This window comes from Mus pahari, chromosome 10, assembly GCF_900095145.1.
Source record: "Mus pahari chromosome 10, PAHARI_EIJ_v1.1, whole genome shotgun sequence".
NCBI lineage: Eukaryota > Metazoa > Chordata > Mammalia > Rodentia > Muridae > Mus > Mus pahari.
The window spans coordinates 50,807,748-50,834,666 of NC_034599.1; the positions used below are offsets into that span (position 1 = coordinate 50,807,748).

Sequence of the window (26,919 nt, forward strand, 5' to 3'; positions counted from 1 at the left end):
TAGCAGGGAAGGTGCACAGAGGCCTGGCGTTCAGATCTGCCTCCTTGCTGACGATGTAGGCCCAAAATGGGGCCTGTCCCATAAGATGTGTTACCTCTGCAGTTTATTCACTCACCTGCACAGACTAGCCACTGAGGGACCCTGGACACAGTATGACTCTCTCACCTGCTCTGGCAGACAGAGCCCTCACCTCCTTCTGGCGAGGAAGGTGCCCAAATTTCTGGAGCCCAAAACAGGGTCTGTCCCAGAAGTTAGGTTGCTTCTGTCTGTCCCGAAGCTGTATAGCTTCTGTGGTCCACAGTCTCCCCAGTGCAGACTGGAGCTTAAGCGAATCGGAGCAAAGATGGCTCTCCTGCCAGCTCAGGCCTTGAGACTCCTCTGGGGCGGACACCCCTCCTCAGGCAGGAAAGGCACAGGATTACTGGAGCCAGAAACAGGATCTTTCCCAGAAGCTGTGTCGCTTTTGCAGGCCGCCCTCTCCCTGATAGTGCACTGGAGCAAAGATGGCCCTCCTACTGGTTCAGGCCAGGAGATTGCTCCTGGGCAGACACCTCTCCTTAGGCAGGAAAGGTGCTGGATGACTGGAGCCAGAAAAGGGATCTTTCCCAGAAGCTGTGTTGCTTCTGCAGGCTGCCCTCTCCCTGGCAGTGCACTGGAGCCCACACACTCACTTTTAGGCTCACAAACTCACTTTGTAGAAGAAGCTGAACCCAAAACCAAATACAGTAATGTTTTCTACCACAATATGCTGACTACTTTGACTTTAATTAAAAATATTTTTCTTGGGACAGTAAGATGAGTGAGCAAATTAAGGTACTTGCTATATCTCCTAACAACCTTAGATTGATCCCCAAGACCTATACAATAAAAAGAGAGAATCAACTTCCACAAGCTGTCCTCTGACTTCCACACGTGTCATGGCACATACACATAGACTAAACTTAACTTTTAAAAATTAAATACTTAAAACAAAAAGGTTTTAAATGATGAGAAAAAAGTTCATTGTAATCACCATACTACATATTTGAATAATTCTAATTATTGTTAATTTTCAAATGTAATTCTGATGAACCATATTTTGAAGCTAGTATAAAACGTACCTTGACTATTTCCAATTAAAGAGGAAACACAAACACTGTTTCAACCTGTAACTTTTCTTTGACTCTTCATGTATTGCAAAGGCTAAATAATGAACCATGGTCACCATTAAAATCATGGTTACTTAAAAAATATAAATTCTATCACCTCTTTAATAAATTCTATGAAAATGTACCATTGACTTTCTTAAGATTTTACTAAATAAAATTAACATAGTATATAGCTTGTATTTACTAAAAGACCAGGCTGTTCAGTGAGTTTCCAGTACAAGACTCTGTTTAAAATTCTTACAAAACACAAGATTATCTAAAAATCAGAAAACACACCTTTCAGTGATATTCCATTCCCAATCCAGAATTGTCTGTTAGCTATCAATTTCTTTTCTCTAACAAGAATAAATTAGGAGTGTCCTAATTATTTCAGCAGAAAGGGAGCAATTCCCAAATGAAAATCTCTAACTAACAATAGTAGCCAAAGAAAATGCAGATAGAACTTTTGAAATCCTGTGTGTGCACCCATGCATGTATGATTCCTTCCCTAGGACTATGAGTTAAGACAGTTTTCTACTAAATGTTTCACAGAAAATGAGAAGACATATATTATATCAAATGAAAAAAAAATTAAAAATTTAAAAAATCTAAAAATCAAGAAAGCCTCAAGCATATGCCAATCTTGGAGCAGGGGTTAAAAGAACAATTCTCATTATAGGTAATGAAATAAAAATTACATAATTAAAACTCAAAAAAAATGAAGTAAGTGAATCAGATATAGGAACCTTTCTAAAGCATATGACTTTAGATGAATGACAAGCTGCAACGCACACCTTACCTTACACTCCACCACACTCTGATCTGATTCACAAGTCACATAGATTTCATCCACTGCCCGGCGAAGATTGTCAAAAAGAAACGCCCAGTAGCGAGCTCTTAGGTCAATTTTTCGTGGGTGCCTTGTTTTTGTAGGACTTTTATCAAAATGCTTCTCTCCAGTTGTGGATGTTAATTTACATTCTACTGCAGTATTCTGATGAAATAAATGAACCATTAAAAAGGCAAGTAAAAGGCTTCTAGCTTTATTATTTCTATAAAGCAATCTTTCAATATGAATTTTTAAGACACTCTTTTCAGCTTATACCACACTTGAATTCATCAAATAAATGTCTGCCCTAAATGAGGCAGGTTTTTCTACTAAAAACTCCAGCATGGAGGGGGAAGGAAGTCCCCAATTCCCACCCTTAGCTGAGAAGTTCATGGCAGTTAAAAGAAGAGTCCATGTGTATGCACTTACGTGCACACATGCCACAGTGCAAGTGTCAAGGCAGAGGACAACTGGTGGGAGTCAGCTTTCTCCTTCTGTCATGTGGGTTTCCAAGATCAAAGTCAACTGTCAGGCTTGTCATCAAGCATTTTACCCACTGAGTCGTCTCAGCCACCCAGTGATCTCTTTTTGTGAGGACACTATTCCTATGATAATTGCCATGATACTTTTTGCCAGGCAAAAAGAGGTGATTTCTCAGCCTCCAGAACTTAAAAATAAATAAAATGGCTATTGCTTTTAAATTATTCATTTTGTGGAAATTTGTTATAGTATCACAAGACAGACTAAAACAATGGTTAACACTTAATCTTTGTATATCTGAAACTGACTTTAATTCATTTCTGTAATGGACTATCTGACTAAGCAGAGCACTTCAGCATAAGAGTTCTGTGGGTTTGCTGACCTTATAACTCTTAGATACTGCTCCAGTGTCTTTTTGTGGATACAAAGACTGCTAGTAACCTGTAATCCTCTGGTGTTACTTTTGGTAAGTTTTAAGATTTTCTTTTAGGGCTGGTGAGATGGCTCAGTGGTTAAGAGCACCCGACTGCTCTTCTGAAGGTCCTGAGTTCAAATCCCAGCAACCACATGGTGTCTCACAAACATCTGTAACGAGATCTGACGCCCTCTTCTGGAGTGTCTGAAGACAGCTACAGTGTACTTACATATTATAAATAAATAAATAAATCTTTAAAAAAAAAAAAAAAAAGAGCCGGGCGGTGGTGGCGCACACCTTTAATCCCAGCACTTGGGAGGCAGAGACAGGTGGATTTCTGAGTTCGAGGCCAGCCTGGTCTACAAAGTGAGTTCCAGAACGGCCAGGACTATACAGAGAAACCCTGTCTCGAAAAACCAAAAAAAAAAAAAAAAGATTTTCTTTTATCCTGATGTTCTGAAGTCCCTGTGACACAGATCTAGGTATAAATCTACTTTTACTTAAGCTGCTCAGCTCCAGTTTATGTTCTCAAGCCCCTTAGAACATACAGGTGAAAACCACTCTCAATGCGCCATTTGTCTTCTCCTTTGGAAGCCTGAGAAGACATGTACTAGAAATTCCATCTCAGGTTTTCTTCACCCCCGCCCCCATGTCTTCAGTCCTCTCCTACTCTAAATCATCCTCAGAGAGCCCTCCAGTTCATAAGTTCCTTCACTAATATCCTTCCAATATGCCATTTATTTTAGTAGTTGTGGTTTTCCAAATTTTCACTGACATATCTATAAGTGTTTGAAATAAATAGGTAACTTTACTTCATAACTTATCAAATTTCCTGTATAGTCACTCTTTCCCTTCAGAACCTTAAACTCATTTATTTGAAAACTCCTTTTAGAATAACTTATCTTTTACTTTTCATTACCTGAGCAGTAGTACATCTCATTTGTATAAAATATTGATTTATTTTATAGCATTTTCTTCATATGTTTTGATATTTTATTTGGCAAACTTACTTTGAGTTTCATATCTTTCATTTTCTAACTTTGCTCACCTCTAGATATCATCAATCTAGCACACTATAGATCTACTTCCTGGGATCTTGTACCAGAACTTACAGCTCTTTCCCTAAGGAGAATGGCACACTGAGTCTTCAGAGGGTGACTCCTGAAAACAGTCTCCACTGATGTTAGCAGCAGCTGTAGTCAGCTACACCCCCCAACTGAGGATCTTATCCGACTTACCTTTTTCTGTCTAATAATGCACAGTCCTGGAGTTCAGGCCTAAGTTTTTGAATCAGAAAATAAATTTGTTTCTCACCACAAATGGCATCCAGCTTCTTTGTCTCTGGAACTCGCCTTCTAGATGCTTTGACTTTTTACTTGTGTCCTCAACTCCACTTACTTTTAAACAGAAAGTTTTGTTTCCTTTCTATCTGTAAGTATTTATCTTATTTTTTAAATATTCTTTATTCATATCTAGAAGAAATGTCATTGATGCTTCTGTAAGGTTGCCTCTTTGTGAACTCACAATGATAGCATGATTTAAACTCCATTTTTCTTAAACTAAGTTTTTGTTTTATATAAACATATCTAATAATATCAACTTAAAATAACAAGTATAAAAAGAAAAGGCAATAGAAAAACGAATTATAATTATCCTGATCATTTTTAAAATAAGATGTAAGGCTGGATTCTATACAGCTTTAGTGACTCAATTTGGAAACTTTTAGACTTACTATATTGTGACTTCTACAAACTAAAAGCATCATTACTTAAAGAAAGAATATCATAATATATAACATACAATTAAACAATACAATGCATTCAAGTATCCCTCATACATAATTTTTATCTGAAAACTACAGAACAGTATAATTTTATTCATTGTCAATGAATATGAACTAATAATGAAGGGTTTTTTTAAATCTCATTTTGTTTTTTTAAAATCTATGTTCTCAAATCCTTAAATGTGGGAAGTGGGTGTGGCCATGGCTGCGGCCTTGTGAGCCAAGACAGCACCCTGGTTCTCTGTCAAGCCCCATGATTTCCTGCTTGATTACCAAAAACCTGATTGTGCTCACCTGAGTGATTATGTGCTGCCCGCCTGACTTATTCAGCTTGATATTGAGTCACTGGCCTATCAACATATAGAACGTGCTGAATGCTGATTGGATGATGAGCGATGAGAGACGTGCAGAGGGTGGAAGGGGATAAATTGGGCAATCCCAGAATAAAGAGAGAGAGAAGCAGAGAAGCTGAGAAGAAGCTGAGGAAAAGCTGAGAAGCAGAGAGGAAGAAGCTGAACTACTGTAGAGAGCTGGGGTGAGCTGTAGAGAGAATAAAGGAAGCTGCAGCGGGAAGCTGTGGAAGCTGCTCAAACCTGCCTTGGCTTAAGTGTCCTCTTTGCCCCACCTCTACGGGACAGAGGTTGGGGGCGCGCAGCACTTAAATATGAAACGGATGGCAGAGAGGCTGAGATTATAAACTGAAAATATGGCACTATGGGCTCAAACACTGGCTTGCTATTGTTTGCTGGACTGTTATGCAGCCTCTCTTGAGCTTGTTTCTCTTTATACAGTAACATCACTTTCTTGTTGCTGACATTGTTGGAGGTTACACACATCTGTCCACGTGTTTGTTCCTATGTATACACAGATAGAGGCCAAAGGAGGAGCACAGGTGCCTTTCTCTCTACTATTTACCTTATTCCTTTTAAGACAAGACATCTCAGTAATACTGATATATTAATTCTTAGTACATGGTAATCAATTAGGATGAGGCATATAGTGAATACAGAATCCATAGCTTTAAATTTAAAAATGCTACCCTAAATTTTTATATAAGTAAGATATACAATATTCAAATCCTGAAATTTAAATTTGTATAATGGATATTATTCTCAGGAAATGAAATAAAACAAATTAGTAAAACAAATATATATATATGCTGCACCTGTTTAGTGGTTTTATGAGTGCCTTGAATTGTTCTCTTAGATTTTCCACCAGTTTGACATTTAGGTTTTCCTTCAAGACATAAAAAGTAAATAGACATATAAATGAAAAGAGATAACATGTAACTAAACTTTAGGTAATATATAACATACAACTAAACAATACAATGCATTCAAGTATCCCTCGTACATAATTTTTATCTGAAAACTACAGAACAGTATAATTTTATTCATTGTCAATGAATATGAACTAATAATGAAGGGTTTTTTTAAATCTCATTTTGTTTTTTTAAAATCTATGTTCTCAAGTACCAGAGAATGCTTTATTCAAAAGATTTCTCAGATAGGACGCTTCGGCCCCATATGTAATTTTCTTTTTAAGCAAGACTTTAAACACAAGCATTCTACTACTAAGATATAACAATAGCCTAGTGCATTCTTAGTTAGCTTGACACATCCTATCATGTAAGGTTGGTCTCAAAGAAAGAGAAAAGGATGTCTGAAGGAAACAGGGACACCAAGAATCTCCACTAGTTAAACCTAAGACAATCTGAGCACCAAGTTAGAGTCAGAGATTATAGTCCATTAAATAAGAAGTCATGAATCTACACAAATTTAAATGTATAAATACATGTCTAAAATGAAAGGGAAAATGGAGCACCATTCTTTATATTAGAAGGCTAAATGATAAGCACAGAAAAAAATTATAAAGTTAATAAATATCACCATTTCAACTACCAGAGTAACAGCTTAATAATTTCATTATTTCTTAAAACAGCAAATGAACAATAACACTTCTTAAACAATTTTTATACAAAATAAATTTTATTTACAATGCCAATTTGCTGGAGAATTCAAAATGTAAACATTCAGTTTAAATCTACTTACTTTCTCAAACTAAATATATGCTTATACATTTTGCTTTATTTCATTTTGTTTAGATAGGGCCTTGTTATATTGCCAATGCTAGTCCTGAGCTCCTAAGGCTAATTCTCTTGCCTCCAATCTTCTATACCACTGGAACTTGCACCAGCGCACCCACCTGTCCTCCCAATTTACATTAAAGGAAAATCTAGCTTGTAAAATGCATACCATCATCATCTTTGTTTTCTAGTGGAACACTCCAAGCTATCAGGTTTCTTGCGGTACGACCCTCCTCAGCAACAATTCTTCTCACTTTGTCATGACTATTGGATCGCTGGAAGGAAGCCTAGATGTATTAAAATAAGACTATTTATGAGACTATTAGGTATCAATCACCATTTAGCATATATTTAGCATCATTCTTCATACTTAATCAGAAAGCAAATACTTAAAATCTAATTTGAGGGGTTTGGGAGATGACTCACTGGAATAATTTTTTTTATGCACAAGCATAAAAAAATGAGTTCAAGTCTCCAAAATCCATGTAAAAACTGAGCGAGGTGGAGCACAAAAACAATCCCAGTACAGGAAGAGGGGAGACCAGCCAACCAGTTGGATCAAAATAGGAAGTTCCAAGTTTAGTAAGAGATCTATCTCAAAAGATAAGGTGGGGGCAAAGTGATGGCTCAGTGGTAAATACTCCGGGCAACAAGTCTGAAGACATGAGTACAATCCCCATTACCCATATAGGAAAAAGAAATTAGTAGAACCAACTTCCATAGTTGTCATCTAACGTTCACGAAAGTGCTGTGGCACTTATATGCACGTGTGCATGGGCAAACACACAAATAAATACATAATACACTTAAATTAAAAGAAGAAAAGGCTTGGGCGGTAGCTAAATGTATACTAACATGTATATAAATGTTTACTAACACCAAGAAAGAGCAGCCATTTTTAAAAGACAATAGCATATTATATTTTTTATGTTCCCTGAAAGAATCCTATGGAGAAAATTTGTCAGCTATATGGGGTAAAGGGAATAAACATGCAAGGTAAATCTATAAATATGAGGAACTCAATTTAGATCACTAGAGCCCAGGTGAAAAAATAAAAACAAAAACAAAAATAGGTATGCCAACATACTGCAGAACCCTAGCACTGGAAGCAGAAATGGGTAGATCCCAAGGGCTCCTGGCCAACAGGCAAGCTTCAGGTTCAGTGAAAAACACTATCTCAAAAAACAAGGTGGAAAACAAGAGCATGACAACCAATGCTGACTTCTGTCCTACACACACACACACACACACACACACACACACACACACACACACACATCAACACATTTACAAACATGCTTATTTCCTAACATTCACCATAATAACAATGTAAAGAAAGAGAAGACATCCAATGTTAAATTCTGGCCTCCACAACATGCACACAAAAAGCAACCTGAAATTTGCAATGTGGTTCATTAGATATCAAGTCTGTTTTCAGGTTTAAAACCCCTAAAATTAAAACTTTAAATTACACCCAAAACTACTACAGTCTGGAGTTGAAACAGCTGTACCAAGCAGCAGAACTGCCACTCTGCACCTATGCCAGGGCCATATCTAACATATAACAAGTCTATTGGGTGGAGTAACAATTAAAATCCCAACAAAAGAAACAAAAAGAAACAAAAGAGAACGACGAATAGGGAATGTACATGAGACACTAAAGCTAAAATCTTTTGGAGTTTGACCTTAAAGGAAAAAAAAATGGGATTTTTAAGATAGCATGTTTATATGCTCATGGGAAGAATCTTGTAGAGAGAAAATGTGTTACACAAGGGAAAGGGAATAAACATGCTTGCTAAATCAGTGAGTGACAAAAATAGTTTCAGTACACAAATGAGTGAACTAACTGCTACTAAAACATCCAAACGACTAAAAAAAAAAAAAAAAAAGATCCTACCTATCTGAATACTCTGTTTATATACTAATCCATACCTTTCCTCCGGAACTCTCAACCTTCTACTTAATGTCTATATTTACATCCCTCGTTCTTCTGGCCTTAGCCTAAAAATCCCAGAGGCATCTACCTAACTTTTTGAAGCTTTCAAAGGAATTTGTTATACTATGCTCTCTAGATTTTCAAATCTCAGCTCTCTTATTCACTTACTCTCATGTTCTCCAATGATATAACCCTGTAAAACACGATCACTTAGGTTATCTAAGCACAGTTTTAAACAAAAGTATCACTATTAACTCTAAGCCAATGAACAAGTTTGAATAGATGCTTTACTTTCAGCTTTTTTGGATAATTCTCTTATTCTCCTGTAGGAAATCTTACAGGAATAGACATCAGGGCATAAAGTTCACTATTCCTACAGCATATTCTAACTTGAGTGCTCATAAAGAAACGAGCTTTCAAGAACCAAAGCAGATGACCTCCCAGTCCCAAGACTGCAGTAATACTGAACTTGAAACTTCAAACTGAAATGCTCCTTTCTCCTATGAAGAGCAGAATTACCAACTTAGTTCTTTTATACTTAATACAGAAGGACATAGTCAGAGAAAAAGCCACCAACTTGAAACTTTGTTTTTACTCTTTATTCTAATATTTAACATGTAAAAAAATATTACTATTCATCTTGTATTTGCCTGGAACACTATTTAGTTTATATTACATATGTTTTCAGTAACATGCTGAATGGACTCCTTTCAGTAAAAACTCAAAATCTGATCATTTCTAACAACTTAATTCTTATAAACATGTCAGTAACATCAATCTTTTAATCATCTTACTATAAGCACCGAGGTTTGAAATGCAGTCAGTGATCTCAGACACTTTATTACCTTACAGCTGTCTACTTCAACAGGATTCTTATTCAGGCTCAGAGGCCAACAACATTTTTACTCAAAGTTAAAGTGTGCCACCTAGTGCTACATGGAGATTTTACAGTCTTGTTCAAATAGTTAATGTTTCAAATAAAAGCAATAAACATCAGCATTAAGTTATACTCAAATCCTGCCTGGTACACTCTAAGAAATCAAATATTCAAAACACTGTCCACAGTCTACATACTTCTGAGACTTACTCCCATCTTCAAATCTACCGAAGGCGGGACTTAGGCAAGACTGCATTCCCTCCTCTTCCTAAGCCCTCCAATTGAATGGTTTAAGCCGCATAGAAGTGCCTGAAAATACTGGGCAGTAAAAGTGTAAGGGATGAGAACATGTTTGCTTCTGTTCTTAGGACCCCTACATCAGTGGCCATCCTGGATTAAACCAGCCCAAAAAGATAGCTTTCATCTGTTTTCCTACCCCATGTCCCCAGGTGTCAGACCAGACCAAGGCAACAGCAGTTCCTCAAACAGCAGTAAGACTGGAGCTAAAGGTGACAAACAGATGGCAGGGAGTAGGAAAAGAGAAGCAAACAACAAGCAAGAGAACCCAAAGATGGTTTTAAAAACAGCTCCACCATAGTGGCTAGCAAGCTCAGTGGGTAAAGCACTTGCTGCCAAGCCCAATGACCCACGTGATGAGAGAAGAGAATCAACTCCCGTAACCTGTTCTCTAATCTCCTCACAAACACACTATGGCACATGTGGACACAGATAAACAAACAAATACATAAATATGATAAAATAGATATATTTACCATCATTCTTTAATTCTCTTCCGAGGCAAGATCATTTACCACATAATCCCATGGGTTATAATTCCTACAATTAAAAAATTTTTTACATAGTCATTCATATATATGTGTATATATATATGTACATATATATGTATACATATTTAGTCATAGCTTTAATATCAAATCATAATATAACCATTAAAAGGTAAAAATCTCTCACCTTCCAAGTTCCTCATTACATTAAATACAAAAAATTGAATAAAACTACATTCTTTTTGTCTATTAGGATATATAAGATACAACAGGCTTTAAATACTTCACACTGAATAGTACCTTAATCTCCAAAATATAAAAACAAAATAGTAAAGAAACAATACTAATTACAGGACAAGCATAGTATATCCTAATCCAGAGACATCAAGCTTCTTTTTATTATAACTCTAAACACAAAACACACATACACATTTTATATACTTGGTTGAAAATTTATTTTTTATTTAATGTGTATAAGAGTGGGCCTGATGATTATGCAAAGCATATGTGTTGTAAAGACCAGAAGAAGGCTTCATAGTCCCCTGAAACTAGAATTACAGGGGGTTATAAACCACCCTGTAGCTACTAGGAATCAAACCTGGAGTAACAGGTATTCTTAACGCTGAGCTGCTCTCTAGTCCCACATTTTATATCTTGACCCAATTCATACTGTTTAACTAAAAGAAAAAGGTCATGAATATTTATGCCTATTGTAAGAAATCCAATCTTGCCTTCTCTATTCTATTTCATTTTAAAATAATGCTCACTCAACTTAATAAAGAAAATAATGTATACCTTCTCCTCAAGAATTTCCATTAAATGGAGGCTGAAGAGATAGTCCAACTGTTATGGGAACTTGTAGCTCTTCCAGAGGACATAGGTTCTGGTCCATTCATAATTTCAGATCCAGTAACTCTAACTCTCTTGTCTGACTTCCATGGACATCAGGCACACTCATGGTACATACATAAACATGTAGTCAAACTCATTAATAGAATAAAAATAAATCTTTAAAAAAAATCCATAAATTGAACCTTTATCTGGATATTTTAATCATCTTTAATGTAAGTATCCACACACAACAGACCTTACTTTTCAAGAAATCTATTTAATGTTGTCAAATTTTCACTAAAAAAAATGCAAAGCAGAGAAACAAGACTCTGTGTCTGTGTGTATGTGCATGTGTGTGTACACCTAACACTGTAACAGGTACCACTGAACAAAAGAAAGTAGCAATAAAACCAAACATTTGAAGAACCTAGGTCATTTAGCCTCAATCAAGTGAATATGCTCCTTTAAAATCTATTCCAGGCTGGGGGTATGGCAAAAGGGGAGAGTACTTGCCTAGTGTGCTTGAGACCCTGGACTCAGGTACCTGCACTGTAACAAATATACTTTTAAAGCAACACCTCAAATGCAAACATATGCTCGCGTGCACACACACACACACACACAACTTAATCACAAATGCTTATAATAGCATTAATAACCAATAATCAAAACGGCATACATACCTATCAGCTAAATATTAAACACAATGTGATATAAGCAAACAATATAACAAATTATTTGGCTGTAAAGGGGAATTAAGTTCCCATGTTTCATCACAGATGAACTTTTGAAAATATTGTACATTGTGAAAAATTATAAAAGATCACATATACGATTTTATTTATATGAAATGTCCAGAATAATTAAACCCATGTAGGTAAAAGGAAGAGAAATAAAGAGCAAATGGAAGTTACCTTAAATGAGAACAGGTTATCTTTCAGGGTGGTCACAATGTCCCAAAATCCACGGTGGTACAGAAACACAGATCTGTGAAAACATTATACATGAGTTTTAAGTATGTGTATGACACGGTACATGATTTGATCATGGGAAAACTGCTGTATTTTTTTAGTGTATTGACTGTGTTCACAAATCTACAACTCCACTCCATCTCACTCAGTGAAACACAGTCTTCACAGTCACCTACCCAATCCCAGTTTTCTCCCATTCTTTACAGCTCCTTCCCAGTATCCATTCCATCCCAGCCACACTGGCCTCTTTATGTTTCTTAGGACATGAGCCTCAGAGGTTTATGCCTGGGTCCCTCTCTGTCTTTGCCAACTGTGACTCTCTCAATGAGCCCTATTTACAAATTGCAATCCTCCCAAACAAACAAGGGCTGTGGAAGTTCATCACCACCAGATTAGCCTATAAGAAATGAAAGGGTGATAACCACATGGAAAATAAAACGACCATAGTGATGGTATAAAGTAACTTTTAACTCTAACAAGAAAGCTAAAATACAAACAAACATTACAAATAACAGAAGCTGAGTGAGAGGCACATGTAATGCCAGATCCTCGGGAGACTGAGAAAGAAGGATCACTTGAGGTCAGGAGTTCAGTACCAGTCTTGACAATAGAGCAAACTTTGTCTCAAAGAAACAAATAAAAAACCCGTACAACTCCAACAATTTATTAAGAGATATACAATATATGGAAGATGTAATCTGTGGCATCATTAACATAAATGGTAATGCAGTTTTATTTTTGTGTTTATTGTTTTTGCCTGGTGAGTTTTTTTTAATTTTCCTTACTGTTGCTGTTTGTTTGTGGGGTTTTGGGGGGACAGGAGGAGGGAAGGTTGAGACAGGGTCTCTATATGCCAAGCTGATCTAGAACTCATAGAGATTGAACTTCCTCTGTCTCCCAACTGATGGGATTAAACACATGCTACACCAAGCCTGGATTTTTTTTTTTTTTTTTTTTTTGCTTTCTTAAAAGGTCTTGCTATTTTACCAGAGCTAGCCTCTAATATGTAATCCTCTTGCCCTGGCTCCCTGAATGCTGAAATTAGAGGCATAAGCGAATTGAAGTTAAATTTGTAGCAACATTATAGATTTTTATAACACTCTATAACTACAGCATGTTTTGTGTAAGTCTATAGTAACCACAAATAGAAAACTATAGTAGATACACAATAGAAACAAACAAAAAAATTCAAAACTTATCATTACTTAAAAAAAATCACAAAGGAAAATATCAAGAAAGAATCTGAAGGTGATAAAACTACAAATCAGAACATAATTATAGTAGTAAGGGCCTTTATCATTTACTGTAAATGGATTATATTCCCCAATCAAAAGATAAGAATAGCTAAATCAATTTTTTAAAAAATCATAATCAAACACTCTCAAACACTGAGGTTATGGAGCGCTCACAAAAAGGGACCTATCATGACTGCCCTCTGAAAGACTCAAGGAGCAGCTGAAAGAGTCAGATGCAGATGTTTGCACCCAACCAATGGACAGAAGCAGCTGACCCCTGTTGTTGAATTAGGGAAGGCTGAAATAAGCTGAGGAGAAGGGTGATCCTGTAGGAGGACCAGAAGTCTTAATTAATCTGGACCCCCAAGATCTCTCAAACACTGGACCACCAACCAGACAGCATACATTAGCTGATATGAGGTCTCCAACACACATATAGTAGAGACTTCTGGGTCTGTGTTCATTCAGAGATGATGCACCTAACCCTCAAGAGACTGGAGGCCCCAGGGAGTTTAGAGGTCGAGTGGGGTGGGAAGGAAGTGTGGGATGTGGAGCAATTGATGGGGGTTGATGGGGGGAGGGCAGGAATGGAATATGGAGTGTAAAAAATAAAATTAAAATTAAAAGGAAAGAAAATAGGCTGAAAAAGTGAAAGGGTTAAAAAAGATATTCCATGTAAACAACATCCTTAAAGGAAGCATAGGTATTTTGCCAGATAAAACAGATTTTAAGTCAAAAACTTCCACAAAATGTCATGAAATGATAATAAAGTCAATTCATCAAGAAAATATAACGATCATAAATCTATCCCAAACTCAGAGTAACTAACAAAACAGGACAAATGTTAATACAATTGAAGGAAAAATTACAGAGAACTAATACTAGTGACTTCAATATTCCACATTTTAAAAAATGATTACATTTACTTATTTACTGGAGACATGCATGCATGCAACAACAATTCTCTCCTTCCACCATGAGGGTACTAGGGTGCTTTACCTACTGAGCCATCCCACCAGCCCAATATCCTACTTTAAAGAAAGGATAGAACATCTGGACATACAATCATTAAGGAAAAAATACTACAGCTCAAATGAACCTATCAAACATATTTAGAATATTATACTCAACAGTAGAGTACACACTATTTTTAATCACAAATGGAACATTTTCTAGGATAGATCATATGCTAAACCACAAAACAGGTATTAATAAATTCAAGGTTCAATTGCCAGCACCAATATACAGGCTTAGAACCATTTATAACTCCAGTTCCAAGGGAACCAGTGCCCTTCTCTGGTTTCTGTAGGCACTGAATGAATGTACATGGTATTCAGACATTAAATTCAGGCAAAACACCCATACATATAAAACAAAAATTACAGGAAAAACCAAATGTTTTACAAATGGAGTAGTTGCTCACAGTTATTGTAAATTTGTCACTGTTAAAGGAACTATTCACTTAGAGTGGTTACATTTTTCTTAGGTGAATTACACCTGAATGTTTGTAAGGGCACAATTAGAAAAATTAATAGCTAACCCTATTACAAATCTATCAGGAAACTATATATGGAGATACATATATTTTGAAGTAAACACATACATCAGGGAAGAGTATATATTGTGGGACTGACTTCCAATTTAACTATTTACCATTATCATAATTATGTAATTTTAGATATGTTATTATTCCCTCAGGACTTCTTCCCTTCCACAATATAAAATAACATCTTTACAAAGTTAAGTGATAGTGTACTAGAGTGAGAATTTCCACCAGATGACATATAGATCCCCTAATAGTTTCTGAAATATTACAGAAAACCAGACTTTCTTTCTCCCAATTCCCTCATATTTCAAGGCTCTGGGGGTCAGTATCAATATCTGAAGACCTCTCCCCTACTGGAGTTCTGTAGAGTAGGCACGCAAAAGACTCTACGACAAATAACACAGCACTGTACAGCTCACTGGTTAAGCATAAATATCTCTTTTCAGTCATTCCAGAACTAGTCTATGAAGCTATGAACTCTACAAGCCTTCCCAATAAAGATAGCTTTAGTGTACACACACTTTGCAAGCCGACACAAAATGCTATGACCATGAACTTAGCTGTAAGGAAAGAGAGAAGATTGTGGTACCCACTGAAAGACAGAACAGTCAGTCACAGGAAATAATAAAAAGAATGTGATCTCTAAAGTCAGACACACACATACCACAAGGCTGCTGTGTACAAATTAATACAACCTTTAGGAAAGTTATCTAATTGCTTTGAACTTCTACTTCACAATTAGACAATGAGAGTAAAATACCCCATTAGGTTTTCAAAAGTAATGAAACTTTGTGTGAAAAACCTAACACAAAACACACCACTCAAAACCTGGTAACTGTATAATACACAGATTATGAGGGAATATTTACCAATAGCTTCCTTATTTTCTGAACAATAACTATCCTACAATTGCAGAAACCAAAGACCTGTAATTATTAAATTTAGATACACTTTCAAAAAACAGAGTAAGAATGGCTTAAATGGAATCATAATCTCTTGAATCCTACCAGCCTTATCACTGTGCCTTGAACACTAATGTTCAATTTGGTACTTAACAGATTTTCATCCCTATCTCCACATTGAAATCAGTCCCAATGATAGGGCAGAAGAATGCTAAGAGGGCAGCCTGGGCTACATAGCAAAACCTTTTCTTAAAAGAAAAATTCATAATTTTCTTTCTCCTAGGAAAATCCAAGATAGTTCTTTGCACCAAAAGAAAACTACTATAATGTGTGCACTAATAAACACAAGTAGATAATATGTGCTTCACAACAGAGCATCTCAAGATTACAAGGAACTCTGGGAAGCAATCCCTTTAATGACATGGATTTTAAAAAATAATTCAAAGAGAGCAAAAGTGTGAAACACATTTCAAATTAAAATAGTAGCACTATTTAGGTCATGCCCTCATTTTTGCAAAAGAGATATTCAAATTACTAACAAGCTCAAGAAAAGATGTTCAAATCACTAGCCATTAGAAAAACAAATCAAAACCACAATGACGTATCACTTCACATCACCCAAGTATCTACAGTCAAAAAAACAGGACTAGAGTGTCAAAGGAAACCGAGAAATTGGAACCTTCCCCACACTGAAGTGGGAATGTAAACTGGTACAGCTAACCTACCACAGCATGCATTTAGCAGTTGCTCAGTGAATTAAGCATACAATTACCATACAACCCAACAATTCCACTCCTATATTCACTCACATGGAATGAAAACACAACACCACACAAAACTTATACAGAATTCCACAATAGCAATGTCATAAAAACTAAAAATATGAACCTACAGATGACCAAGAATTGTCCAACATGTAAGTAAAATGTGGGATTCCTACACAATAGAATGCTAGTTCTCATAAAAAGGAGTGAAAGCACAAGGCAAGGCCTGGGCCAAGTAGTGGGAGTGGGTGGGTAGGGGAACAGAGGTGGGGGGAGGGGTATGGGAAACTTTCGGGATAGCATTTGAAATGTAAATAAAGAAAATAATAATAAAAAAAAATAAAAAGGAGTGAAGTGCTAGTACATGCTGTGATATAAACAACTCTTTAAAATGTGCTAAACAGAAGCAGTAAGATACAATGGATTACATATTAGATAATTTTATTACTGTGCTATGTCTCAAATGGCAAACCGACAGGTTAGTACTTGGCTGGGTTAGAGGTCAGGGAGGACTGCAGCAAAACAGTGTCTTCTGGACATGACAGGAGCACTGCACTCATGCACACACAGCAGTTGTGGTTGCCTGCATCTGACCTAAACAACATAAAGCCAGTCAACATTCTAGCACAGAATGAAAAGTGTCATGAGCTCCCACTCCCGAGGAGCTGTGATCACTAAATGGCTTCTAGGGAAGGGAGAGTCAGTTTACTTTAATAGTGGAGCTAAACCCCACTCCAGTGGATGGCCCCACACCCAGGAGTTATAGGCAGCACAAATTGGAGTCAGTGAGCCATTAAAAACAAATATTAGAAAAAGAACATAAAATTAGGGGTAGTAAAGGAATGAGTGGGTACTTTTTTAAAAGTATTAATATTTTCCTGAGTTTGGTACTTAATCTTGTTATAGATATATTCTAAAGCTATCAATAATTTTTCACAATTTTGATTAGTACAAACTTAAGTGTATTAGGGCAAAAATGAATATCTCTAAGAGTAATACTGAAACTTTATAATTCCTTACTGTTTAAAGAGTTTTTCAGTTGCTTCAGTATATACCACCATGAATACATCAACCAAAAAGGATTTTTCCTGTCAATAAGGCATGACCCAGTAAAAATAGCAACACAATCTCTTGTTTGCTACACTGTATTTAAGAGCAGGCCAATATACCAAAATCTTTACAAATAAAATGTACAGGTGAGCAGCTTTTATGGGAAAATATCAATCATGTGTAATTGCTCAAATAGACTGATATATAGCAGTTCATTCTCCACTTCTGCATGCCTCCAAAATATATTGAGCCTACTATTTAAATTAAGGTCACTCTGTGCTACAAACACCTGATTCAAAGTAACAGCAACAGGAGCTGGGAAGATATCTCAACCAGTAAAGTGCTTGTCACACAAGCATGAGTATCTGATTTCAACTCTCAGTATTAAAAAACAAAACAAACAAAAAACAACAAGTGTGGTTACCTCTAATTGCAATCCCAGGAGCAGGGAAGCAGAAGAGGAGGACTGCTGAGACTTGCCGCCCAGCCAATCTGCCTAACCAGGTAAGCAAGGCCCAGATCCCAGGGAAAACCCAGTCTCAAAAACAAAGTGGCCAGCTCCTGGGGAATGGCAGCTGAGGCCCACCTATCTCCTCCTATACCAGTACATACAAATAAAAAAGGAGCTACTTTGCAACATTAATAAAACCATTAACATATAAGAGATGGAATTTTTTTAAGGGCAGCTCCAGCACTGAACCACAAATCTTTTCTGTCTAAATTTGTCAGAGTTTGCTTTCTATTGCTGTAATAAGACAGCAAATAGTGAGGGGAGTGTATTTCAGCTTAAAGTTTACAGTCTCTCATGAAGGAAAATCAGGGTAGGTCTCAACCTGGACACAGGAACTGAAGCAGAAGTCACAAACACTACTTACTGGCTTGTTCCTGGCTGGCTCACATGCTTTTTAGTAACCTTGGACCACCTACCCAAAGGTGACAACACCCACAGTGGGCTGGACCATCTCACATCAATCATCAACTAAGAAAATGCCCCACAGACTTCTCTATTTTCTCAATTCAGGTTCCCTCTTCCTAGATGATTAGTCAAACTTACAATAAAGCAAAACAAAACAAAAAACAAAGCAAAACTAACTAGCACCATATTAGGACTTAGCCAAAAATACTTGTTTAAAAAAAAAAAGATATACCACCCAGAAAAAAAACCTAAAAAATATGAAAATAATTATACTGATTTAATTTTTATTGAACAAGCCATTTTTTGATCTTTTTAATTTTTAATTTTTTTATTTTATTATTCTTTGTGCATGGATGTTTGCTTACAAGTATGTCTATGCATGACTTGCATGTCTAGAGAAGACTAGAGAATCATAAGACCAGAAGAGGTGCTAGATTCCTCCAGAACTGGTAATGATCCCATTAGACTGGTAATGAACCATTCATCATATGGTTGCTGGGAATTGAACCTGGGTCCTCTGGAAAAGGAAATTGTGCTCTCGAACCTCTTAGCCATTTCTTCAGCTCCAGCCACTTGTAATTTTTATGTCTACAGTTTCAGAAATGATAATTCCACAATACTTATATTGTCCCATTAGAGAAGTCTGTTATATTACCTAGCATATAACAGCAGTGTGTAGGAGTATGTATATGTGTGTGGATATGCATGTGTGTGGATGGCAACAGTTAATGTGAGATGTTTATTCTCTCATTTTCTTTTTATTTTCAATCACTTATTGTTTGCATGTGTTGAAAGGAAGGGATAACATGTGTATGCATGCATGTGCAAATGTGAAGCCCAGAGGTCGACACTGGGTATCTTCCTCAATCTTGTTTGGTTTGGTTTGGTTTTTTAAGACAAGGTCTCTCACTGAATCTGAAGCTCCCTGTTTCACCTCAACTGGCTGGTCACCAAGCCCTCTGGGATCTACCTGTCTCTGCCACAACCACCATCACTCCAGTACTGGGGTTACAGATGTATACTGCTACATCTGGCTTTTAAGTGACTTGTGGGACTCAAACCCCAGTCAATCACTTTACCCACTGAGCCACCTCTCCAGTCCATCTACCTTTTGGTAGGGAAATGTGGGTACAAGGTCTCTCAGTGAATTAAGCTAGTCTTGCTGACCAGGGAGCCCCCAGAGATCCTTCGACCTCTGCCTTCCAGCACTGGGATTACAGATGTGCTGCCATGTGCTTGACTTTTACACAAGTGCTGAGGAGCTGAACTCAGGAACTTATGCTCACACTGCATTCTACCTACTGAGAAATCTAACCCCGACACCATCCATTTCTAGTGATTCAAGTATATTTACACTTAATTCAAAAATGATTTCTGCTTTTCTAATTTTAAAGTGCTTTGGGTTGGGGGAGGGGGGGATGAGGATGAAAAGAAAACATCTGAACTCCATCCCCTTATCTTTAAATCATTCCTACATAGCACTCATGAAGGCATTAGTAAAGGTTCACTATCAAGTCAATCCTCACTGATTCTTAAATCTATGGAGCACAATGGAAAAGGAAAAAAAAAGTGTGTGTAAAACAGTAACACCTTGGGAACCTAGCCACCGAAATTATTTATAAAACATTTATATAGCAACCCTGGTTTTGACATAACACATCAGGTATTTAATCACAGTGCTATGTGCTCAATGTTTATGTCCCCTCAAAATTCATGCTGAAACCCTTGCTTTCCAAAGTGATAGTATTAGGTGAATACTTTAGGAGGTAATTAAGAGTGAGGGTCTTCCTAAATGGGATTGGTGCCCTTTTAAAAGAGGTTAAAGGACAACCCCCATCCCTCCTCATGTGAGGGTACAGAAGGTATCATCTATAATCAGGAAGCAGGTTATCACCAAACACAGAATCAGCTACCACCTTCATCTTAGACTTCCCCAGAACTGTGAGAAACCAATCACTATTTTTATACATTTTCCAGTCTAAGATAATTTTGTTATAGCAGCCTAAACAGACTAACAAGAGAGAATTTTACAAATGCAGCTCAAGGGAATGAAGAAAGAGGAAGGATGGGGCATTTGCGGAAGGTTTATGATGAACTAGAAGCAGTTCTTTGTAGAAACATTATTTCTGCTAGTTTTATGACATGGATTGTATCCAAATGAGGGAAACCAAAGGACAAATGCCACATCACACTTTCTCCCACCAACATAATTTCCCACATAACATTTTACAATGGCTCTTGTATTAAAGATATTTGGATGTCAATGGACATTCTCAAGTCATTTTGGTGTGTTTGTTGTAAGTCAATCTGCAAGCATTTTGCAGAAAGTCATGCTTAACAGGAAAAAACAAAAAAAAAAAAACAAAAACAATACAAAGCACCAACATAGGACAGGGTAGGTTAGATATGTGCTTATTTAATCTATCTTAAATCAGCAAGTGATCAGGTTAAGCAATAATCTCTTTGAGCCCCAAGTTTCCTATTTATAAACATCCACAGCTTCTATCTCACTCTTTTCCCATATGATGTTGATAAAATAAATCTGTAAATTGTAGTAGAGAATTATTTTCTGTTCAGGAAGATGATTGTAGTAAACTGCTATTCCACAGACAATAACCGACACACGTGAGAAATACAGTCCACCAGCAGCAGGAGGCAGCCCATGGGCTAGTGAGACCTCCTCAGAGGGAGCCTCTCCTCAGAGGGAGCCTTTGGGACAGCAGCAGGTGCTGCTTGGGGAGCAATTTTCTGGCTGCTTTCTAACAAGCCCCAAACTCTCTGGAGTCAGCTACTGACTCTAACCTGCTTCCTTGTGTAGGACTGCAAATCTGAGACGAGGGGAAGTGCTAATAAAGTACAGAGGCAAGGACACTGAGGTAGGAGGCTCTCAGGTGAGGGAGGCCTTCGGTTTATACCTGGGGCCTCAAATAAACATTTGTAAAATGGGAAGAAAAAAAAATTTTTTTTCACCTCCTTGCTAAAGCTAAAGCCTGAATCAGGGTTCATGGAAAGTGTGGTAAAGCCCTGGAGGGAAAGATGCTGAAAGTGATTAACTGCCGAACGCAGGCAAGCCGCAGCTTCTGAGGACCCCACAGCCCGCAGTAGGAACATTCCAGAAGGCTCGGCTACCCCCTAGAGACAGCCTTCTGCTCCGACCCCGACCCCGGCCCGGCCTGAGCTCCCAGTCCCACGACCCTCACTGCCCCGGGGCCAGCTCGACCCTCCCCACCCTGGCCCGGCCTCCTCAGTCGACCTCGCGGCTCCCCTCCCCCGGTCACACGCCCAGGTGAGGGAGGAGGTGGCAGGGTTTCCGCCGCCATCTTGTCCCCTCAGCCCCACAACACAGGTTGCCCGCGCCCCTCCTGGGCCCGTCCGGGTCGAGGCGACGCGCGCCCCTCGCGGACACTTACCCTGGCGGCTTAGCGTACTTTGGGGCGGCTCCCAGCGTCCCGGCGGGAAAGGGGCGGGGTGGGGCGGGGCGGCCGCGGAGGACCGGGCGGGGCGGATGGCCGGCGCACCACGTGATGCCAGCCGAAGCCCAGCCACGCCCCCTAGGCTGTCCTGGGCCGTTCGCGCAGGCGCAGCTAGGCTCATTTCTGGCGCTCAAGTAGAAAGTAAAGGGAAGAGTTTGCTCTGGGCCGACGAACGTCTATTTCTTTAGTGCTGTTCTCTTTCTTGGACTGACGGTCTACCTCAGCTTTGTCCACACCCGTCCCTTTCTCGGATTCAGCTTTCTTCCGGCCTATCTTATCACCACAGCCCACCGATTAAAGACCTAGTGGATCCACTCAAGAAATGTGTGTGATAATCTTTCACGAAAGCACCTGGGACTTAGCCAAGTGGAGCTTAGTCTCCACCTAAAGGCTTGGAAGGATCCAACTACAAAAACCTATAACAGATAGGCTTAAACTATTTCAAAGACAGCAATAACCGCAAGATGATTATGTGTAGATATTTAAATCACAGTTCTGAACTAAATGGAAAAGAAGCTATGTCCATCACAGTACAATATCAAGGGAGCATTTTCTGCTGCTTTTCGTCCAGATGTCTCTGGGATTCTAGATTGGCTCACCCTTCTTACAACAGGTGGGAAGCTAACAGGTCACTGAAGTCTGCCTCACTCTTAAGAGGGTAAGAGTTGTGGAAGCAGGGGCACGCTGGATTAGACGCTCCTTCTATGTCCTCCAGCCTCTTGGATTCTTAGAAAACCCATTTGTTCACTTGTTTGACAAACAGTTGTGAAGGACCTGCCACGTTAGCTCTACTAGCTTGCTTAGAGTCAATAAATGAACAAAATAGGTCCTCCCGCGAAAAAAATCCTGGAGGGAGGAAATGTTTGTTCTTGAGCTCGGAGGAAACACAAATAATAAAAATTGTAAGTTGTATGATAAGCACTATTGGTAACAAAGTAAGTGGAGATAGGAAGAATTTGTGCAACATAAATGGCAGTCAGGGTCTTGTTTCTCTGGTTCACTCTCTTCTCTTATTCTCATGAGCATTTAAACAACTTCAATCTCCACTTCGAATCTCCCAATCACCAGCCCTCACTTCAACATGTTTTCATTCCCCCTCATAGCCTGCCCTTTGCACTTTGCAATTTACAAGATATCTCTACTACTTCAGTTCCTCTTCAGGTCTGGACTTACTGCAGTTTGGTTTCTGCCTATTCTTTTCTAAAGTCACTAGGGATTTCTTTACTGCAAATCCCCACAACCTGCAGTAGTTTGAATTTTTAATGTTCCCCAAAGGCCCAAATACTGAAGACTTTGTCTCTGTGGCAGTATTACCAGAAACCAAGGCCATGGAATACAGTGTGATCACCCCAACAAACCAGTCAACAACTCTCCCCAAAACCAAATAGAAAAGATAATGATTTGTTGCTTTTAACAAAATCTCAAACGTTAGATTTTACCAATAAAGACTCATGAGCAAGATTCTGGGGTGAAAGCCTGCTGGCTAAGAGAGGCAGAGAAAGCACCCAGCTAACTGCTCTAAGGCTGACATCCCAAAAGGCAATTCTTCTCCATGCTGTCTCATATATCCCTCAACTTGATGTCCCTCCCTTCCATTGCCTGTGCAGCTATCTGTCCTCCTGACTTCCTCTTGCTCTCTGTAGTTTTTCCCTGTGTTCACTTCCTGTCAGCTCATTGCTTGCTCTACCTCCTGACCTATAGTTGACTTCATTTAATCCTGTTTACAACAAACAGAAAGCTCTTGGGTTAAAGGTGTGTGCTAGGACTGAGCCACACCACACCTAGAAACAGCTTTCTTCCAGTACAATCTTGGGGTCCACAGTGTGATCAAATATCCAGCAACAATGATTATATCAGTGCCTTTTTCAGCCATCATCAGAGAGCATCAGAGAGGCTTCCTTATGAAGCAGATGGGATCAAATATAGATACCAACAGCCAAACAGTACACACACACACACACACACACACACACACACACACACACAGAGAGAGAGAGAGAGAGAGAGAGAGAGAGAGAGAGGAGAGAGAGAGAGCTTGAAACACAGCTCTAAACAAGATGTCTCTCCATCAAACCACTACACTCAGAGCTCAGGGAATCCCAAGGAAGAGGAAACAGGAGTGGAGGAAACAGAGAGAAAATGGAGGACACCAAGAGAACTCGACCCTCTAAAACAACTGAGCGAAGCTCATATGAATTCACAGAGACTGAAGCAGCAAGCACAAGGCCTACACAGGTCTGTACTATACTAGATCCTCTACATATATACTATGGCTTTCAGTTTAGTACTTTTATGGGACTCCTGAAAGTATGAAGAAATGGGTCTGAGATTCTTGTCCCTTCTCTTGAGGGCACTTTTATTATTCTGTTGCCTTGGGTTGTCTAGCTTCAATATGATGGTTTTTGTTTTCTTACTATATTTTCTTTTGCTATATTTTGTTATTATCTCTTAGAAACCTCTTCTCTAATGAGAGGCAGAAAGGGAGTGGATCTGGATGGAAGACAAGGTGGGGAGGAACTGGGATGAGCAGAAGGAAGGAAAATGTATTCAGATTATATTGTATGAGAAAAGAATCTACATTTAACAAAAAGGGAAGAAAAAAGAAAACATTATTAAGAGCACAGAGAGAGATTCAGTGAATAAAGGTGTCTCAAGAACTCAGGCACAGCATCAGCCCTGTCTTCTAAGGCGCTGACACGAGGCCTGATTGATCAGCACTGTGGGGAGGAATGGGTTCATTCTGCTTACATTTTCAGGCAACAATCCATCACAGTGGGAATTTCAGGGAGGAATTCAAGCAGAGCAGGAACCTGAGAGCAGGAGCAGATGCAGAAGCCATAGATGAACACAGCTTACTGGCTTGCTCCACGTGGCTTGCTCAGTCCACTTTTTTTTTTACAGAACTCAAGACCATCACTCCAGAGGTGGCACTGCCCACAGTAGGCTAGGCCCTTTCCCATCTATCACTAATTATAGGCATGCCCCCACATGCTTGCCAGCCTACAACCCTTATAGAAGCAGTTTCCCAGCTAAAGTGTCCCTCTTTCTCCACATCCTCACCAACATCTGCTGTCATCTGAATTTTTGATCNNAGCCATTTTGACTGGTGTGAGGTGGAATCTCAGGCTTGTTTTGATTTGCATTTCCCTGATGATTAAGGATATTGAACATTTTTCAAGTGATTCTCAGCCCTTCAGTATTCCTCAGTTGAGAATTCTTTCTTTAGATCTGTACCACCTTTTTAAATTGGGTTATTTGATTTTCTGGAGTCCAACTTCTTGAGCTCTTTGGATATTAATCTCCTATAGATTTAGGATTGGTAAAAATTCTTTCCCAATCTGTTGGTGGCCTTTTTGTCTTATTGACAGTATCTTTTGCCTTACAGAAGCTTTGAAATTTTATGAGGTCCCAGGACACCCAGGGCTATACAGAGAAACCCTGTCTCTAAATAAATAAATAAAGAAAGAAAGAAAGAAAGAAAGATAGAAAGATAGAAAGACAGGAAAGGAAAGGAAAGGAAAGGAAAGGAAAGGAAAGGAAAGGAAAGGAAAGGAAAGGAAAGGAAAGGAAAGGAAAGGAAGAAAGAAAATGCTATCCCCCCCCACACTGAATGGTTTTAGCTCCCTTGTCAAAGATCAAGTAACCATAGGTGTGTGGGTTAGTTGATTCTATTCCATTGATCTACCTGTCTGTTGCTGTACCACTACCATGCAGTTTTAATCACAATTGCTCTGTAGTACAGCTTGAGGTCTGGCATGGTGATTCCCCCAGAGGTTCTTTTATTGTTGAGAATAGTTTTTGCTATCCTAGGTTTTTTGTTATTCCAGATGAATTTGGAAATTGGCCTTTCTAACTCAGTGAAGAATTGAGTTGGAATTTTGATGGGGATTGCATTGAATCTGTAGATTGCTTTATGCAGGATAGCCAATTTTACTATATTAATCCTGCCAATCCATGAATATGGTAGATCTTTCCATCTTCTGAGATCTTCTTCAATTTCTTTCTTCAGATACTTGATATTCTTGTCATACAGACCTTTCACGTCCTTAGTAAGAGTCACACCAAGGTATTTTATATTTTTTGTGACTATTGTGAAGGGTGTTGTTTCCCTAATTTCTTTCTCAGCCTGCTTATCCTTTGTTTAGAGAAATGCCACTGATTTGTTTGAGTCAATTTTATTCAATTCCAGCTACTACACTGAAGCTTTTCATTAGGTTTAGGAGTTCTCTGGTGGAATTTTTAGGTTAACATATATACTATCATATCATCTGCAAATAGTGATATTTTGACTTCTTCCTTTCCAATTTATATCCCCTTGATCTCCTTTTGTTGTCGAATTGCTCTGGCTAGGACTTCAAGTACTATATTGAATAGGTAGGGAGAAAGTGGGGAGCCTTGTCTAGTCCCTGATTTTAGTGGGATTGCTTCTAGTTCCTCTCCATTTACTTTGATGTTGGCTACAGGTTTGCTGTAGATTGCTTTTATTATGTTTAAGTATGGGCCTTGAATCCCTGAGCTTTCCATGACTTTTATCATGACAGGCTGTTGGATTTTGTCAAAGGCTTTTTCAACATCTAATGAGATGATCATGTGATTTTTGTCTTTGAGTTTGTTTATATAGTGATAAATTTCATTGATAGATTTCTGTATATTAAACCATCCCTGCATCCCTGGGATGAAGCCTACTTGGTCATGATTAATGGTCGTTTTGGTGTGTTCTTGGATTTGATTTGTGAGGATTTTATTGAGTATATTTGTATCAATATTCATAAAGGAAATTGGTCTAAAGTTCTCTTTGTTGGATCTTTGTGTGGCTTAGGTATCAGAGTAATTGTGGCTTCATAGAATGAATTGGGTAGAGTACCTTCTGTTTCTATTTTGTGGAATAGTTTGAAGAGAGTTGGAGTTTGGTC

The 26,919-nt window shown here is 38.3% G+C and overlaps 1 protein-coding gene across 3 annotated transcripts in view; it reads right to left on the minus strand.

Moving 5' to 3' along the window:
• The window catches only part of Scaper (S-phase cyclin A associated protein in the ER), a 345,780-nt gene extending 323,769 nt beyond the window's left edge, over positions 1–22,011 (minus strand). Inside the window, exons 1-7 of one of the 3 annotated variants that reach the window (XM_029543010.1) lie at positions 21,944–22,011; positions 12,064–12,136; positions 11,114–11,271; positions 10,307–10,370; positions 6,890–7,007; positions 5,800–5,870; positions 1,927–2,121 (exon numbers count right to left, since the gene is read on the minus strand). In XM_029543010.1, the coding sequence (XP_029398870.1) occupies positions 1,927–2,121; positions 5,800–5,870; positions 6,890–7,007; positions 10,307–10,312 (390 nt within the window). In that variant the 5' untranslated portion in view covers positions 10,313–10,370; positions 11,114–11,271; positions 12,064–12,136; positions 21,944–22,011. The remainder of the gene's footprint in view (positions 1–1,926; positions 2,122–5,799; positions 5,871–6,889; positions 7,008–10,306; positions 10,371–11,113; positions 11,272–12,063; positions 12,137–21,943) is intronic. The other 2 variants (XM_021206319.2, XM_029543011.1) reach the window with 2 other exon arrangements.
• Between the last annotated feature and the right edge of the window lie 4,908 nt (positions 22,012–26,919).